The sequence below is a fragment of the Rhinoderma darwinii genome, chromosome 5 (assembly GCF_050947455.1).
Source record: "Rhinoderma darwinii isolate aRhiDar2 chromosome 5, aRhiDar2.hap1, whole genome shotgun sequence".
Lineage (NCBI taxonomy): Eukaryota > Metazoa > Chordata > Amphibia > Anura > Rhinodermatidae > Rhinoderma > Rhinoderma darwinii.
In genome coordinates this window covers 102,417,601-102,436,849 of record NC_134691.1, presented here as the reverse complement: position 1 = coordinate 102,436,849, position 19,249 = coordinate 102,417,601, and the positions used below count along the sequence as shown (strand labels likewise).

Below are 19,249 nucleotides of genomic sequence, written 5' to 3'. Positions count from 1 at the left end.
CTCCAGGAAGTGGTGCCACTCTTCAAATGCCCATTTAATGGCTAAGAGTTGGCGGTTGCCAACGTCATAGTTACTCTCAGTGGAGAACTTCCTGGAGAAGTAGGCACATGGACAGAGATGGGTGAGAGACCTAGTACCCTGGGACAAGACAGCACCCACTCCCACCTCGGAGGAGTCAACCTCCACGATGAATGGCTCCATATGGTTAGGCTGAATCAGCACTGGGGCAGAGATAAAGCACCTCTTAAGGACCTCAAAAGCCTGGACCGCCTCCGGAGGCCAGTGGAGGAGATCGGCACCTTTGCGAGCAAGGTCCGTAAGAGGCTTAGCGATGACCGAGAAGTTAGCAATAAATCTCCTACAATAATTAGCAAACCCCAGAAAGCATTGTAAAGCCTTCAGGGAGGCAGGTTGGACCCATTCAGCCACAGCCTGGACCTTGGCAGGGTCCATGCGAAATTCCTTAGGAGTGAGGATTTGACCCAAAAATTGTATCTCCTGCACCCCAAACACACATTTTTCGGTTTTAGCAAAGAGTCTGTTTTCCCGAAGGGCCTGGAGCACCTTCCTGACATGCTCAATGTGGGAGGACCAGTCCTTGGAAAACACAAGTATGTCATCAAGGTACACTACAAGAAATACCCCCAGGTAGTCTCCTAAAATCTCATTTATGAAATTCTGGAAGACCGCGGGAGCATTACACAACCCAAAGGGCATGACGAGGTATTCGAAATGACCTTCGGGCGTGTTAAACGCAGTCTTCCACTCATCCCCTTCTCTGACTCGGATAAGGTTGTAAGCCCCCCGAATATCAAACTTAGAGAACAATTGGGCCTCCTGAACCTGATTGAAGAGATCAGGAATCAGAGGAAGGGGATATTGGTTCCTTACAGTGACCTTATTCAAGTTTCGGTAATCGATGCACGGTCTAAGACCACCACCCTTATTCCCTACGAAGAAGAAGCCAGCACCTACCGGAGAAGTAGAGGGATGAATGTAACCCTTGGCCAGGCTTTCCTGGATATATTCTCTCATGGCTTCACGTTCGGGACAAGAGAGATTAAATATCCTACCTTTAGGGAGCTTAGATCCTGGTACCAAATCGATAGTGCAATTGTACTCTCTATGAGGGGGGTAACTCTTCGGAAGCCTTTTTGGAAAAAACATCAGCGAAATCCTGAATAAACTCAGGTAGAGTGTTCACCTCCTCAGCGAGAGAAAGCAAATTAATAGAAAAACAGGACGTCATGCATTCATTACACCATTTAGTAAGATCCCCAGTATTCCAGTTAAACGTGGGATTATGCATCTGTAACCAAGGAAGGCCTAAAACCAAATCGGACGATAATCCCTGCATCACAAACACAGAACACTGCTCCAAATGAATGGAGCCCACAATGAGTTCAAAAACAGGGGTATGCTGCGTAAAATAACCATTAGCAAGAGGAGTGGAGTCGATACCCACTACCGGGACAGGTTTAGGCAAATCAATCAATGGCATAGCTAGAGACATAGCAAATTCCACAGATATAATATTAGCAGAAGACCCTGAATCCACGAAGGCACTGCCGGTGGCAGACCTACCATAAAAAGAGACCTGAAAGGGAAGCAAGATCTTATTAGGTTTAATGTATACGGGAAATACCTGTGCACCCAAGCGACCTCCCCGATGGTCACTTAGGTGCGGAAATTTTCCGGCTGCTTATTCTTACGCCTAGGACAGTCGTTCACTTGATGCTTGTCATCCCCACAGTAGAAGCAGAGACCATTCTTCCTGCGGAACTCTCAACGTTGTTGGGGAGACATGGAGGCACCCGAGTTGCATTGGTTCATCCGAGTTTTCCGTGGAAGAACGAAGCAACGGAACCTCGGGAGCCATCATAGGTGAGCCAGAGAAGAAGGCACAAAAACTTTCAAGTCGTCGTTCCCTAAGACGTCGGTCAAGACGTACCGCTAAAGCCACAACCTGATCTAGAGAGTCAGAAGAGGGATAACTAACTAACTAACTAACTGGTCTTTCAGAGCGTTCGACAGACCCAATCTAAACTGGCACCTCAAGGCAGGGTCATTCCAGCGAGAAGCTACACACCACTTCCTAAAGTCAGAACAGTACTCCTCAACGGGTCTCTTACCCTGACGTAAGGTCACCAGCGGACTCTCGGCAAAGGCAGTCTTGTCAGTCAACGTCATATATGAGCCCGAGAGCCGGAAAAAAAAAAAAAGGTCAACAGAAGAGAGTTCAGGGGCGTCAGGGGCCAAGGAGAAGGCCCATTCCTGGGGGGCCGTCCTGGAGCCGGGACATAATTATACCCACTCGCTGGCTCTCAGAACCTGAGGAGTGGGGCCTTAAACGGAAATAGAGCCTACAACTTTCCCGAAAGGAGAAAAAAGTCTTCCGGTCCCCTGAGAACCGGTCAGGCAACTTGAGGTGGGGTTCTAGAGGTGGGTTGGAAGGCACTACATGGGTCGCATCACGCTGGTTGCACCTCTGAGCCAGGTCTTGGACCTGTAGGGAGAGACCCTGCATTTGCTGAGCCAGGGCCTCAAGGGGGTTCATAGTGTGTCAGGGACCAGGGTAGAAAAGGTATATGGGCCTGTGATTATGTAATGTCAGGAAAGGGAGACAGACAGGTGAGCCCTAATCTACCCGCCACTCAGTCCCTGCCTACTTGCACAGCCGGTCCTAGGCGACGGCGTACAACTGGGCGACGGTCCCTACGCTCAATATGTGCACGACAGACAAACAAGACAAGGGTACACAAAAGCAGGGGAAGTGGGGCAGTTGCCCACGGCAACACCGTGAGCAACAGAGTAGTGGACAAGCCGAGTGAAACCAGGAGTGTACATGGTAACAAAAGCAGAGCAGGAGAATAGTCAGTCAAGCCAGGGTCAATATGAAGCAGAGGTCAATGGTAACAGCAGAGCCAGGAAACAAGAGAATCACAGGCAAAGGACAAGCAGCAAATGAAGGTATAAGTAGACCAAGGGCGGGAGCTAGAACCGTCTGGCCAGGCTGCGATAGGCTCTCCCACTCCTCAGCCTACCAGCCTGAGTGGTAGCAGATCGAGTCACTCTAGCAGACCTAGGAACAGATGCAGCCTGATTAACCACGGGCGTCGACACAGAAGCTGTATCAGGCAGATCCTTTACATCTGCAGTGTTTACGCTACGTGTGAACATACCCCAATGTTGGCAATTACACCCATTTCCTCAGAAAGGGATATAACCTAGGGCTCATTCAGACCAGCGTGATTCTCGTCTGTGTACTGTGCATTGGAACAATGAACAGCACAACGAACAGCACACGGACTCATTGATTTCAATGGGGCTATTCACACATGCAAGTGAACTCACTGCATGTCCTATATTGGTGCGTTTAAAACGCACCTAGTCACCCATTGAAGTCAATGGGTGTGTGAAAACCACGGACAGCACATGGACGCACATCCTTGTGGGTTTCATGCATCAATTACATTGAAAATAAATAAAAAACTAAGTGCTTGCAAGAGTGTAAAAAACACATGACACGCGCAAAGCACACTGATGCAAAAAGAGACCGATTTACGTGGTTTTTTTTTACATCCGTAAATCTGTTACGCTCGTGTGAATGCAGCCTAAGAAACAGCATTTGCAACCTTGATAAAGGATGACAAGGATATACACTACTGTTCAAAAGTTTGGGGTCACCCAGACAATTTTGTGTTTTCCATGAAAACTCACACTTATATTTATCAAATGAGTTGCAAAATGACTAGAAAATATAGTCAAGACATTGACAAGATTAGAAATAATGATTTCTATTTGAAATAATAATTTTCTCCTTCAAACTTTGCTTTCGTCAAATAATGCTCCATTTGCAGCAATTACAGCATTGCAAGACCTTTGGCATTCTAGCTGTTCATTTGCTGAGGTAAATCGGGAGAAATTTCACCCCATGCTTCCAGAAGCCCCTCCCACAAGTTGGATTGGTTTGATGGGTCAAGCTGCTCCCACAACAGCTCTATGGGGTTGAGATCTGGTGACTGCGCTGGCCACTCCATTACAGATAGAATACCAGCTGCCGGCTTCTTCCCTAAATAGTTCTTGCATAATTTGGAGGTGTGTTTTGGGTCATTGTCCTGTTGTAGGATGAAATTGGCTCCAATCAAGTGCTGTCCACAGGGTATGGCATGGCGTTGCAAAATGGAGTGATGGCCTTCCTTATTCAAAATCCCTTTTACCTTGTACAAATCTCCCACTTTACCAGCACCAAAGCAAACCCAGACCATCACATTACCTCCACCATGCTTGACAGATGGCGTCAGGCACTCTTCCAGCATCTTTTCAGTTGTTCTGCGTCTCACAAATGTTCTTCTGTGTGATCCAAACACCTCAAACTTCGATTCGTCTGTCCATAACACTTTTTTCCAATCTTCCTCTGTCCAATGTCTGTGTGCTTTTGCCCATGTTAATCTTTTCCTTTTATTAGCTAGTCTCAGATATGGCTTTTTCTTTGCCACTCTGTCCTGATGGCCAGCATCCCGAAGTCGCCTCTTCACTGTAGACGTTGACACTGCCGTTTTGCGGGTACTATTTAATGAAGCTGCCAGTTGAGGACCTGTGAGGTGTCTATTTCTCAAACTAGAGACTCTAATGTACTTGTCTTGTTGCACAGTTGTGCAGCGGGGCCTCCCACTTCTCTTTCTACTCTGGTTAGAGCCTGTTTGTGCTGTCCTCTGAAGGGAGTAGTACACACTGTTGTAGGAAATCCTCAGTTTCTTGGCAATTTCTCGCATGGAATAGCCTTCATTTCTAAGAACAAGAATAGACTGTCGAGTTTCACATGAAAGCTCTCTTTTTCTAGCCATTTGGAGAGTTTTATCGAACCCACAAATGTAAAGCTCCAGATTCTCAACTAGCTCAAAGGAAGGTCAGTTTTATAGTTCCTCTAAACAGCAAAACTGTTTACAGCGGTGCTAACATAATTGCACAAGGGTTTTCAAGTGTTTTCTAATCATCCATTAGCCTTCTAACACAGTTAGCAAACACAATTTACCATTAGAACACTGGAGTGATGGTTGCTGGAAATGGGCCTCTATACACCTATTTAGATATTGCATTAAAAACCAGACGTTTGCAGCTAGAATAGTCATTTAGCACATTAACAATGTACAGGGTGGGCCATTTATATGGATACACCTAAATAAAATGGGAATGGTTGGTGATATTAACTTCCTGTTTGTGGCACATTAGTATATGGGAGGGGGGAAACTTTTCAAGCTGGGGGTTGACCATGGTGGCCATTTTGAAGTAGGCCATTATGTATCCAACTTTAGTTTTTTTCAATGGGAAGAGTGTCATGTGACACATCAAACTTATCGAGAATTTCACAAGAAAAACAATGGTGTGCTTGGTTTTAACGTTACTTTATTCTTTCATGAGTTATTTACAAGTTTCTGACCACTTATAAAATGTGTTCAAAGTGCTGCCCATTGTGTTGGATTGTCAATGCAACCCTCTTCTCCCACTCTTCACACACTGATAGCAACACCGCAGAAGAAATGCTAGCACAGGCTTCCAGTATCCATAGTTTCAGTTGCTGCACATCTCGATAAGTTTGATGTGTCACATGACCCTCTTCCCATTGAAAAAACTAAAGTTGGATACAAAATGGCCGACTTCAAAATGGCCGCCATGGTCAACACCCAGCTTGAAAAGTTTCCCCCCTCCCATATACTAATGTGCCACAAACAGGAAGTTAATATCACCAACCATTCCCATTTTATTTAGGTGTATCCATATAAATGGCCCACCCTGTATAGAGTGTATTTCTGATTAATTTAATGTTATCTTCACTGTGCTTTTCTTTCAAAAATAAGGAAATTTGTAAGTGACCCTAAACTTTTGAACGGTAGTGTATACCTATTCATTGTTTTTTTAAATTCTGGAAATTTTGTGAAATCACAGCTTTCGTAAACTTAAATGGATAGGTTTATTAGAATCAATAGTCTCCAAGATTAGACTAGAATTCCAAAGCCTATTATTCTGATCACCACTTCAGAGCTCTACTGACGAACTTAAAAAGGACACTATGTTATAAAAAAAAAAATAAAAAAAAAAAGAGATACACCTAGTGCAGAGCCTTTTGGGGCAGAGAATGGTTCAGAGACTCAAAGAACACCAAAGATTAAGTCCTTCACCGCTCCCTCCGGCCCTTCACAGGTGAATCAGTTTTTCCTGGATTGTTCATTTAAAGTGAACAACATCTCTTGGACAATTTAGGATTTGAGTACACTAAGCGGCACCCCCCCTACCAAAACCACATGTGGCGGAGAATGGCCACACGATTTCACTGTTAATCATGCAGCCATTTGCCTCCGCAAGGGGGCATGGTTTCGGCAGCCGCAGGTTGCCACTCCATGCGTTCTCACCATTATCCATTGAATATTTCATATAATCCAGATCAGTGGGGTCTATCTCAGGGGCGTTGCTAGGGTCTTAAAAGATCAGGGGCAGAAGCCCTGAGACACACTGTAATGTGGTCCTATCTCCTTGAGGACCAATAGATGTCAGTTATTGTAAACAGGCAGGTTTCCATCTAGAGGCTAAAAAACTGTAAAGACCTAGTCCTAGTTGCACATAACTCTAGTTTGATACAAAGTATCAGTGTAAGACAGACTATAAAACACACTGCATAGCCAAGTTTCCATAGGGCCCTAAAGACAACAAATGCCAAATAAGTGTCATTTTGGCATCCGGCAGGCAGGTATACTTTTTTTTTTTTTAACTGTACGTGAAAGCATAAATTTCTGTGCTTTTCTATATACAGTGGGTCACCAAAAAAGAAGGATAATCTGCGGTATACATTTTCTTCAACATGGGGGTCTTTAAATTCATAGAATACACGGGGAGATTTCCTCGGCGAATGCCTTGACGATAAAGCCAGAACGCGATGTGAACAGAGCCTAAGGATGCCCATGCACACTAGATGAAAGACTATCTAATGTGTATGGGGGTGTCCTGATCCTACCTATGCAGATTTAAGGCAAAAAAGGAACGGGCATGTTGGATTTCACGCGAGAGATAATGTGCTACCAGCAGTGTCTAGCAGCGGATGATTCCCCGCTCTCCCCGGGAGACGTGGATGCATGTGTACATGTGTATGGGGGAGTCGGGAAGAATAGCTGTCAGCTGACTGCTATTATAATCGTTTCAGCCGTTTAGGAGATATAATTCTTAATTTTTCGTACCATTTTTGTTTTTTAAAGAGCTCCTCTTGAAATGTATAATGTGTTACAATGTGTGCTAGATACGAGTTTGCATTACAGAACTAGACATGTTTTCCAGACTCTTTTGGACGAATTCTAAAGAGTAAAGTTGAGGATACAAGAAGCGATGAAAAGGTTAAATATTCAGTCACAACAATTTATTCCACAGTGTGACAGATTCTAAGCTTTAGTAGAACATTTTTAAAATCACATGTCGTTCTAAATAACAACTCCACCCTGAATAATTCAGACAGCAAGTAAAGGGCAACATGGGAGCGACTGCCAAGCAAGAAGCATGTGGCAGCGCCTCTACTAGATAACGTCCAAGAAACACACTTCCCCTTCCTATGTCTAACTAGAGCTCGTCTGCACAATACAATTCATCTGACTCAGCTATTAATTCCAATGTCTAGAAATGCAAAAACAAATGGTCGTTTCCTGTATCCTAACAATAGCTGAAAACAGCAGATGATACGTCTGTTCTCGAGCATTGGAGCGACCTACTGGAAAACAATATGGGCCCAGCCAAAAGAAAATGTTACTTCTTGGTGATCAGCGTGTCAAAAAACATGAATGAACTAGACATGAACTCGTTCTAAGGGTATGTGCACAAAGGGTGGATGTGCTGCGTAAAAGTGCACAGCGTACCTGACCTAGAACCCACAGCGAATTCCGTCCGATGGACCGCACCAATGTGTGTTGCAGATTTTCGGCCAGAATCGTCACGGAGCAAAGAAGAGTAGGGAAAAAAAAACAAACAATACCTTCAGTGGTCGTCATGCAGCCCGGCCTCCTATAATCACGCGGCAGCCCATGTGATGGCTACAGCCTGTGATTGGCTTCAGCAGTCACAGTTCATGAAACGTCATCCCAGGAGGCCTGGCTGGACAAAGAACAGCCGGTAGAACAAAGAGCCATCGCTATGACAACGCCAGGGGGGCAAGTTTATTAACCCCTTCCCTCCGCAGCCATTTTTAGGATTTTCACTTTTGTTTTTTCCTCCCCACATTCCAAAAGCCATAACTCTTATTTTTCCATCAATATTGCTGTATGAGGGCTTGTTTTTTGCGGGACGAGTTGTAGATTTTCACAGCACCATATTTTGTACCATATAATGTAGTGGGAAATGAGAAAAAATATACATGTGGGGTGGAATAGGAAAAAAACAGTGATTCCTCAACATTTTGGGTGGTTTTGTTTTTACGGCGTTCTCCGTCCGGTAAAAACGGCATGTTAACTTTATTCTGAGGGTCAATACGATTACAGCGATACCAAATTTATATAGTTTTAATTATTATTATTTTTTTTTATTTGTTAAAAAAACCGCTTTATTTTACAGTTTTTTACTTGTCCCCCTAGGGGACTTTAACCAGCGATCGTTAGATCGCTTGCACGATATATTGCAATACTAATGTATTGCAGTATATCGTGATTCAAGCCCTATGAGGCAGGGCTTCATAGGAGTACAAAGATGGCGGACCTGGGGGACTTAGTCAGGCCCTCCAGGCTGCCGTGCCAACCAACGGCTCCCCCGTGATCTCGCCGCGGGGTGGCCGTCTGGATGTTGCAGGGGGCCGGCCCCCTGTTTTTAGTCATTTAAATGCCGCGATCTCTATTGAACGCAGCATTTAACGGGTTAAACAAGCGGGATCACGCTCGAACAGGATCCCGCTCGTTACCCGGAAGTGTCGGCTGTAACACACAGCCGACACACTTGCTCTATGGAGCGGTCTCAGCCCGTGTCGGGAAGGGGTTAAATTCAAACAAGAAGAGAGTGTTTTGTTCTTTTAAGATTTGCGATTTTTGCAGCAGAATCGCAGCTTCTCCCCAGCAAAAATTTAAACATTTGCTATTTGTTGCAGACATGATAGCAGTTATGCTCCGCCCACTAGCTCAGCGACAACAGAGAATTAGAGATAGGGGCTGCAGAGGGGAAACCTGCAAAAAAACAAAACTGCAGAGTACACATCATATAATGGCCAGAAAAAGTGTTATTGCTCATGTACACACATATGAAAGCTTATTCTGAAAAGTCACTTGAAAAGTTAGGTACGCTTTAAACTATATGAGTAATAAATTGTGACAATCAGAAGGCGATGCGTACTGAAGAATACCAGGACAGACGTTTTATTTTGCAATCAGAAACACTCATTGTGTAAACAAGTGAAATCCTGATCAATGATCATGTGAAAAATAAAAAAATCTCCAAAATAAAAGCCACAAACTCAGCAATTACAACTCCAGTGGGATACGACTTCCTACAGAACGATTAACACATAGTAAATCTGCACTACACGTACACGTGTGTCTTCTCTGTCTTTAAAGCTGTAACATAATGAAGCACATGGCTCCACAGGAGTCTGTATGTCTATATTAAAACAAAGGGAGCGGAAATACATTCTCTCAGCAAATCCAAAACCAAATTGTTCTCATACTTTTGCATCTCTGAAATATCTTGACAGGTCATTGCTCCCAAAAAGTGTACCAGAAACTTGTTTGCTCCATTAAACGGCAGCTTGCTGGCTGCTTGCATTAAGTAGTTTAACCCCTTCTTACTTAGCGGGGTCTCAAGACTGCAAGAAGCAGGCAAAATCGAGTGTTACTCCTATTAACACACCTCATAGACGCAGTCTAATAATAGCACAGAAGTGTGACTCCAATGTCAAAAATAGTTCCCATTTCCTTGAAAATAAATCTGAAGGGGAAAAAAAAAAAAGGTTGCTGAATCCATGCTGCCTACTAGACAGGCAAAGCCTGGGACTTCATATAGAGAGTTTACGCTGTTTTAGCATTGATGTCATGGAAAGAACAGGCATGCTAATTAGAGACCGGAAAAATCGTGGTCCTGGGGAATTTGCAATCTCTAAACAAATAATAATAAAAAAAAGTAAGAAAGAATTTATATCAAAGCAGTCACCTTGTAAAGAGAAAAAACACCACAACGTGCATAACACAGCACAAATCACATGTCCCTAACACTATTTATTCCTTGCTAGAAAAAGTCATATCAAGAAGTCATATAAAACACACCATGTCCCAAGCTCACGTCCCACCAGTAACTAAAGAGGCAAGAATTGTATCTTTGGAAACATGGTGGGGATTATTTTATTTACTATTATTTCATTAGTGCGGTTTTTAGATGGGCAATACATAAATGCATTTGTTACTGCTGTGATAAATATGTATCGGGACTTGTATACAGAGTACAGTTTTGGTGCTGTTATTGCATGTTTTTTGTTTTTGTTTTTTGTTTTTATATTTGGCAGAAACTGTTTTTGGATCCAAAAAAAGAGGATTTGAAAATGTTTTGCCTTTATACCATTTTTAGAATCCAAACATAAAAGTCTGCATACACAGCACCAAATCTGAACGCAAACAACACCTACTATCTCTGTGGGCAGCATGGTGCTCAGTGGTTAGCACTGTTGCCTTGCAGCGCTGGTGTCCTGGGTTCAAATCCAACCAAGGACAACATCTGCATGGAGTTTGTATATTCTCCCCATGTTTGTGTTGGTTTCTTCCAGGTACTCCGGTGTGAAGGATGATTTATTTGCTTATATTCTCTGTATGAAATTACATTGTGAATTATCAAGCAGGGGGCCGAATTACTAAGATATGTAATATGTGAAAGTGATGATAATGTTTAAATGATTTAGTTTCGTGCAGCAGCCATCTTGTCTGGAGTTCCCATTTTGGTTTTATTGTAGTGAATAGGAAAGTCATTGTTCCTTTAATACAAGTAATGTTGATTTCGTATGTTTTATCTTTGACCTTGGTTCCCATGCGAAAATGGACAGGGAGGGAGATGGGAGGGTGACAAGTATGCGTGAGGGAAGGTCTCCCCCATCTCCACGAGAATATTGTGTCCAAAAGAGATAAGATACCTGCAAAAACGTAATGTGTGAAGAATTATAATGATGTATCTGGGATATATTTTATTGTATGCTTTTTACTGAATAACAAATATTGTTACATTGTCTCTGATTGGTTTACCTCAAGCCTACACCCCTTCTGAATTTCAGTTTAACAGTTTGAGTTTGGTAATAAATCCTTCAGAGGAGCATTTTTAACATTTCAGCGTGTCTGTGTGTTTTCCTCTCCTCTCTCGATATATATCGGTGAAATATCCTAATTAGGATACTGACTAATGGAGTCTGGCCTTGAGAGTCTGTTTGTACTCGTATAAATTTCAGTCTAATATATTTTGAGCGATGGATTTCCACGACAGTAATGGTGCCGAAACCCGGGAAGATTGCACGTCTGATAAGCTGTCACTGGAGAGGTCTGGCTTTGCATCTGTGAATTACAAAAAAACGCGGTAGGTAAGGAGCTTATTCTTACACCATTCACACATGTATTGCGTAAACCTTGGAATCTAGCTGTCAGACGTCACTTCTTTATGGACGAGGCTCCTTAGTCAGAACGGGTTGAAAGATGGATCCAAAAAGGTATGTTGAAGCTTTTTGTGTGATGAAGGATTGCAGGTGTGTATGTGATCTTAAACTATTGATATGAAAGACATGAGAGAATTTTTGCCAGCAATTACATTGTTAACCATTGTGAGAAGTGTAAGATCTCCGCCTTTGGAATGCAGTGACGTAGCACATGGCGGAGAGAAGTAGTAACTCACATGTGAAGTATTTGAAATGAAAAGATTGTAGTCTGGACTGTGAGGAAAAAACAAAACTTCTGCTTGCTGCTTTGTTGTAGCGTAATTTGTTATTTAGTTGTGTAAAATTGTTGAGGATTAATAGTTGATCTGTTACCCGTTTGTCTGGGATTATAGTTGGGAGGTATTGACTGTTTGTAGGCGAGAGGACAGTTGGATAGTTGTGAGTAATATCCTGTAGTACCACAGGGGCTTCAATGGTTAAGCCCTGATAATGTAGAATCCAGTGCAAGGAGAAGCAATTGTGTCTATATTGAATTTGCACTCAATACCATTACCCAGTGCAACAGGGAAAACTTTGAATACTGTATTAGAAAATCATTTATATTTTCCTGGCTCATTGCCAGACAGTGATATTGTGTGTAAGGGTCCATAAACCAGTTGTATGCATTGCCAGACTGGCATAAGGTGGTAATCAGTACAGACTGATTTCTAGCACATGATAATCCGGCATATACACTTTGATGTAAAATAACATACAAGTAATTAAGTCTGTAGTAGTATAACATCAGACCGCTGGATTGAATACAGTTGTAATATAAAATCCTGTATTCAATGAATGACCATGACACTTACCCCAGGTGCCACCTGTGTCGTAGTAGTAATTACAGTGAAGAACATTGGTATTGGATCAGACCCATAGCCCGTAAAGAAATTATCACCAACATAGATAACAGCTCCCTAAACTACAACCCACAGAGTGAACGGCTGAGCGGGGAGGATAATATATAAATGTTACCAAATCTAATTTGCATGTGAAACCATTGCAAAGTGCTAGAGGAAAGAGTTTGGGATATATGCTACATCACAGGCTGTATGAACCGAAAGACACCCCCCCCCCCCCGGCAGCAAGTGTTCTGCATAAGTGAAGTGTTACCAACTCCTGCTTGAATCAATGGAGGTTCATGAATGTCGATTGTGTTGAAGAATTTGCTCTTGTAATTGTTGATTGGCAGCATTTTGTCTGTTCTTGATGTTCAATACAGTGAGGGATCAGAGGATCCTACTGCTAGAATGTCTGGAGGAACGACTTTTGATATCGTATTGGTAAGACAGTCTAGGAGATAGACTGGTCTGAGATATCTGTCGGCAAACGTGGCGTGGCCTGTTTGCCTGGAGGTGGGGGATTTACCGGAAATCACCCTACTGCTCTCCGACCATGGGGTCAGGAGGAAGTTGGACAAAGATGATTTGGGGCACTGGTCCCGGCCAACATTAGAATGAGCAAAAGGAGCTGGGGCTTTAATTTTAAAGTATGTGAAGGCAAAATAACACACTGAAAAAAATTGTTGAAGAGGCTGGCAGCCGTAAGAAGGATGTTTGCATGTGATAAAGACAATGGTTTGTGGAAAGTTGAGAAAGGGAGTGGAGTGGCCAGGACAAGGCATAAGTTAAAAGGACAAAGCAGGTGATTACAGGTGGTTACAAGTAAGATGATGTGAGAAAGAACAATTTAAATACAGGTGTAAATTTTCATTGGAAGAGTGAAGAAAACGGAGCAGTCGGGTACATTGCAGTGACTAACGTGGGTCAGAACGGGGGGAGTGTAATGTAACATGTGTGATGTGATGAGACATCTGTGTGATGTGTGTAATGTAACATGTCTGAAGTTTGAAACTAATGGCCACAATAAAAGCAGAACTATATTGTATGTTTCCTATTTTTAACAGCAGTAATGTCTAAAAATGTTAGTGTTTTGTGTATGGTGTTAAAATCAGTTCCACTTTTTTTCATTTTTTTATGCAACGTGTCTTATCTTCGCGCACGCGCAGTCGTCTGTAACTACACCAAGCGAGAAAAATATTACAGCCGGCTGGATCTGTTTGTAAAAAGATAAAAGCTATACTGCAGATTAATGTGTTATAATATGATAAGATTTAATGTTGGAATGTTTTGATGTTAATTCAAATGTATTAAACTACAGATATTGTGAGACACGGGGTTTTGAAAATGTATGTGCCCCCTCTGTTCCCTATTCTTATGTACAGCTTATTGGTTTGCAGTAATTAATATTACCAGATATATTATTTTCTGTGTTATTGAATAACTAATTACATTTGTCTTGTTTTTGTTTTCACACATGAGGTACGTGCTATGGTGCTGCCTAAATGTTATTTTTGAAAATGTGAGATGTTTTACAGGTAAATGGTTGCAGGTCATTTTAAAGATAAAATTTTTTTTTGTCAGGAGAAAGTCATTTTTTTTGTTCCAGGCTGTTGTGTATTACAGGGGGTTAAATTAGTGCCACCCCGATAGAGTGCCTAATTTTATTATGTTGATATGTAGTTTTGAACCCTGCTACATTACTTTCGCAGAGTCCAAATAGGAGGGAATGGTGAAGGGACTGATCAGGTAGTATTGTTTTGTGTTTTATTTTGTTTTGAATTAATGAATTTGGTTCTAGGAGATCTACAAAATGTGTATGAGCTTCAAGGAGTAACCCAGATTAAATGTGTATGACAGTAACCTACATTTTGAGGTTTTTCTGTGTAGATGGTTCCAGATCTTTCCAGAACGGTGAATATGGCACTGGGTAAGCTGTGCTGTAGTCTCCACCCAATATAAGGTATTGTGTAAGAGACCATCCCCCTCCAGCAAATTTACACAGGAGGCAGAGGTGACGTCACTCACAGATGAGTCTTTACAGATTTAGATGGGGAGAAGGCAAAACAAAAAAATTGTTTGAATATGGTTTATTTTATGCCAGATTTCAGTAACATATTTTGTTTGTTTTTGTATTAATCAGGTATTTACAGGACCTGGTGGGTGGGATTTACAAGTGTTCTGGATCATCAGATGAATGTGGAACAATAAAACTCCACCCTTTTGAAATGTTCTATCTATATGTGACATGGGTTTCCAATGTAAATTTGTAATGTAGACATACTTTATCATATACAGCATGTGTAGAACAGGATACGAGGCACAAGGTAAATTACCCAGAAACCACTCTCACCTTCTTGTTCATCTCAAGGAGCGGAGCTGGAGGTGCTCGCTGAGGCTTGTAACCTGGCAGAAAGTAAGACGGCCGACATTTACACTGACTCTAGGTACGCTTTTGGCATCGCCCACAATTATGGGCCCATTGGTAGTAGGAACTTTATTGGATCATTGGGTAAGCAAATTGAGAGAGCAAGAGAAAACAGACCTGACAACAAGGGTATGTGCAGCCAGATATCAGTAAATTGGCTTGTCCCTGGATACAATAATGCCACCACTAGGTTTGTAGCAGCCTGCATGATGTGCGCACGGCATGACATAGGTAAAACAACAAAGGTACCTGTGAAAAGTGCAGCCCGGCCAGATTAACAGTACCAGCGACTGCAGAACATACAACTACCCGAGGTAGAAGTGTATGACAATGCGCTCGTGTGTGTAGATCTGTTCTCAGGGAGGCCTGAAGCCCGGCCTGTATTTTCCCCACTGCAGACGTTGTGTGTAAGTGACAGGGGAACAATGTTATCCCAAGTATTGACCTGATGTTTGTACAATAAGATATCAGCAGTTCTCCAGATGTTATCCCAAAGTTAGTTTGTTTAATAATTGTATTTAAAGGGAATGTGTTGCCAGCAAAACATGTTTTGTTTTTTTTAGTTAAACAATTAGTGTGTGGGTGATTAAACATTGTTCTAATTTTTTTTATTTTTTTCACTTGTCAGGAAATATTATAAATTGGATTCAATTTATAATATTTCCCAGCACTGGTCACTAGATGGAGCAATTCCCAAAATTGCAGCATTGCATGTGGTAAAGCAACCACATTGCTTTATGCTGCAAAATTGGGAAAAAATCCCTCGCTCTAGTGAGCTCTCAGAATCCCCCCCTCCTTTATCCTGGCTAGTGCCGGGAGAAACGAGGGGTTTGAACGGTCTAACCTCCGACACTGTGTGTCGCCATTTTTTGAGCTAACACACAGTGTAGAAGGTTTACATACACTAGTAAACACACAGTATAACACTTACATACACAGAAATCACTTACCTGCTCCACTCGCCGCCGCTCCCTCCGGCCGCTGCTCCATGTGCACAAGTCCGGAAGCCGCGACCGGAAGTAGTAATCTTACTATCCGGCCGAGACTTCCGGTCCACAGGAAAATGGTGCCGGACGGCGCGCATTTCAAATTGGACTGTGTGGGAGCGGCGCATGCGCCGTTCCCACACACACGGCGTACACCATAGTGGATGGAACGGGCCCCGTTCGCATTCCCTATGGGACTGGAGCTGCCGTATTCCATGTCTGTATGTGTCGTTAATCGACACACACAGAAATGGAAAAAAAAATGGCAGCCCCCATAGGGAAGAAAAAGTGTAAAAATAGAAAAAAGTAACACACAAATAAATATAAACGTTTTTAATAAAACCCTAACATAAAACTGATATAAAAAAAAATATTTGGTGACACTGTTCCTTTAAGAAGTGTTGTGGGAATATTAAATACTGAAGTTAAGTTTCATGTAAAGTTCTGGACCAGCCTTAGCATTGGACTATTAGAGTCATGCGTCAGATAAAAAGGTACAGAAGTGGAATATTCCCATTTGAAAACATTTTTAGTTATTTGTTTTTTGTCGTTGTTATTGTGAAAGGAAAATTCTGTGCAGTGTGTGTGTGTGTGTATGTGTGTGTGTATGTGTGTGTGTATGTGTGTGTGTATGTGTGTGTGTGTATGTATATATATATATATATATATAAATATATATATATATATATATATATATATATAAAGAAGAAAAATGAGTTTGCATGTATCACTTCGAGTTATTGCTCAATGTGAACGTTTGATGTAAAGATGTTATTTGTTAATGTTTTTCTTCAAATTAATTATTTGATTAAGATCAATTAATGTTTATACAATGAAAAAGCTTGTTCTCCACAGGAAGAGTCCAACTGGGAGCGGAAGGCGTGAGAACCAGATTCTAACAGAATGTGGACGGATAAGGGAAGATGAACCGGTAACACCCAAGGCACTCTTGATGGCACTTGCATTGATGGTGTATGACCTCAAATATGCCCCAAGACTGCAAGGATCGATTTGGTAAGATCTAATTGGTATGTCCCAGGCTTTACAGCTGTTGCTGCTAAATTCTGTTAGAGCTGTTTGATTTGCCTACAGAACAGTCCTGGCAGACCGGTGCCAACCTTATCATACCTGCCTCCCACAAAGAGAACAGACCTTGAGAGGCCTTGCCATGCAATACAAATTAGAGTAAGAAAAATTAGTTTGCGACATTTGTCAGATATACATGTGGAATCTGAGTATATTTTGGTGAGCTGGAAATGTTCCAGGCAATCAGCTCAGATAAAGGTACAAATCCTGCTGGAAAGCGTGACACCAAGTGCAAATGAAATCTACCCAATAATTACACATCTTCTAGGTGCCCTGTCCATTGGAACGGAGAAGTCTTTCTTATATAAAAGGTGTTTGTTTGATTTAGTTTAAGGGCCTGATATTGTTATTGTATGTACTTAGAACAACTTTTATAGTACGTAGATGTTATCACCAGATTAGTAGTTATTTTAACAATTGACAAGGGTTGGGGTTCCCCAGCAAGTGCCAGTAAACATGAACTAAAAGATTTTTAATACGATGAACTCCATTACTGAGGTGCGGCAGGCGCAGCCGGAGCCAGTACAACGCGTTTGTCATGAACTGACGGCAGTGTCACAATTCCAAGCAGCCGCCCAGACAAGTAACTTACCGGAGGAAGAAGACAGATGAGCGGAGGGTTTGTGGTGTCACAATAACACTCCACTAATCCGCCTACGTGGGATCTCACACCAGGCTCACAGCATGAGGTGTTGTGTACAGCCCGGTGACGTAAACTAAAAGAGACGGGGTCTGAAAGATGAGAAGGACCAAACCAAGTCCTGATGACATCAAAGTTCAAAGTAAGACCAAAGACCTGAGTGAATCCATCATCAGTATCAAGTGTTTTAATCAGAAGACAGGAGAAGAAGAGGACGATGATGTACATGACTTGTCAATACACTGGTGGGACCCCATACCCTAACCGGACATTGGTGATGGCATCATATTAGTTGTGGCCCTATTGATATATTGTTTGAGTTTCATAATCATAATATATAATTTCTGTAATTTAATATGAGAAAAAGGGAGGTTTGTGAAGGATGATTTATTTGCTTATATTCTCTGTATGAAATTACATTGTGAATTATCAAGCAGGATGCCGAATTACTAAGATATGTAATATGTGAAAGTGATGATAATGTTTAAATGATTTAGTTTCGTGCAGCAGCCATCTTGTCTGGAGTTCCCATTTTGGTTTTATTGTAGTGAATAGGAAAGTCATTGTTCCTTTAATACAAGTAATGTTGATTTCGTATGTTTTATCTTTGACCTTGGTTCCCATGCGAAAATGGACAGGGAGGGAGATGGGAGGGTGGCAAGTATGCGTGAGGGAAGGTCTCCCCCATCTCCACGAGAATATTGTGTCCAAAAGAGATAAGATACCTGCAAAAACGTAATGTGTGAAGAATTATAATGATGTATCGGGGATGTATTTTATTGTATGCTTTTTACTGAATAACAAATATTGTTACATTGTCTCTGATTGGTTTACCTCAAGCCTACACGCCTTCTGAATTTCAGTTTAACAGTTTGAGTTTGGTAATAAATACTTCAGAGGAGCATTTTGAACATTTCAGCGTGTCTGTGTGTTTTCTTCTCCTCTCTCGATATAGATCGGTGAAATATCCTAATTAGGATACTGACTAATGGAGTCTGGCCTTGAGAGTCTGTTTGTACTCGTATAAATTTCAGTCTAATATATTTTGAGCGATGGATTTCCACGACACCGTTTTCGTATCCCAAAAACGTACCAATAGGGAATTTATATTGTGAGACCCAAAGGGGACAGTAAGTAAGGACAACCTCTGTACAGCGCTGCGTAATATGTTGGCACTATAATAAGTAACAGAAATAAATAACCCCTTTTAGTGAAATTGAAAATATTAATCTTATCAGAGAAAACCCCTTTCAGAATACGTGAACGCCGTAGGGCCGCAGGTTCCCAGGCAAACAGCTGGAAGGTGCAGTAATTAAATTCCGGCCATTCAAAAGGGGCTCTCTGTTCTGGCTCATAGAGGAGGCAAGGGAGTCCTAAGCAGAGGACTCCCCTCTAGGACGTCCATATGCCTGTTAATATAAGCCCATCTGGTATATAAACAAGGGAACTAGAAGCAATGTATTTAGGGGAAAACAAAATTAAATTTCAGATCATTTTCAGGGCAAGCAACAAAAAAAAAATCATACTTATTGCTATTATATTTTGTCATGTGGACTATCATTTTATCTAATCTAGTTCTCCTAAAGTTAA

General features: G+C 41.9%; 1 protein-coding gene across 5 annotated transcripts in view; it reads right to left on the bottom strand.

The window, feature by feature from the left end:
• SLC35D4 (solute carrier family 35 member D4) overlaps positions 1 to 19,249 on the bottom strand; it is a 137,492-nt gene that overhangs the window by 57,436 nt on the left and 60,807 nt on the right. The window contains exon 14 of one of the 5 annotated variants that reach the window (XM_075826346.1): positions 11,177 to 11,543. The exons of the other annotated variants lie outside the window; for them this stretch is intronic. Coding sequence (XP_075682461.1) covers positions 11,442 to 11,543 — 102 coding nt within the window. The 3' untranslated portion in view covers positions 11,177 to 11,441. Of the gene's footprint in view, positions 1 to 11,176; positions 11,544 to 19,249 lie in introns of those variants that run through there. 5 annotated transcript variants of the gene reach the window in all.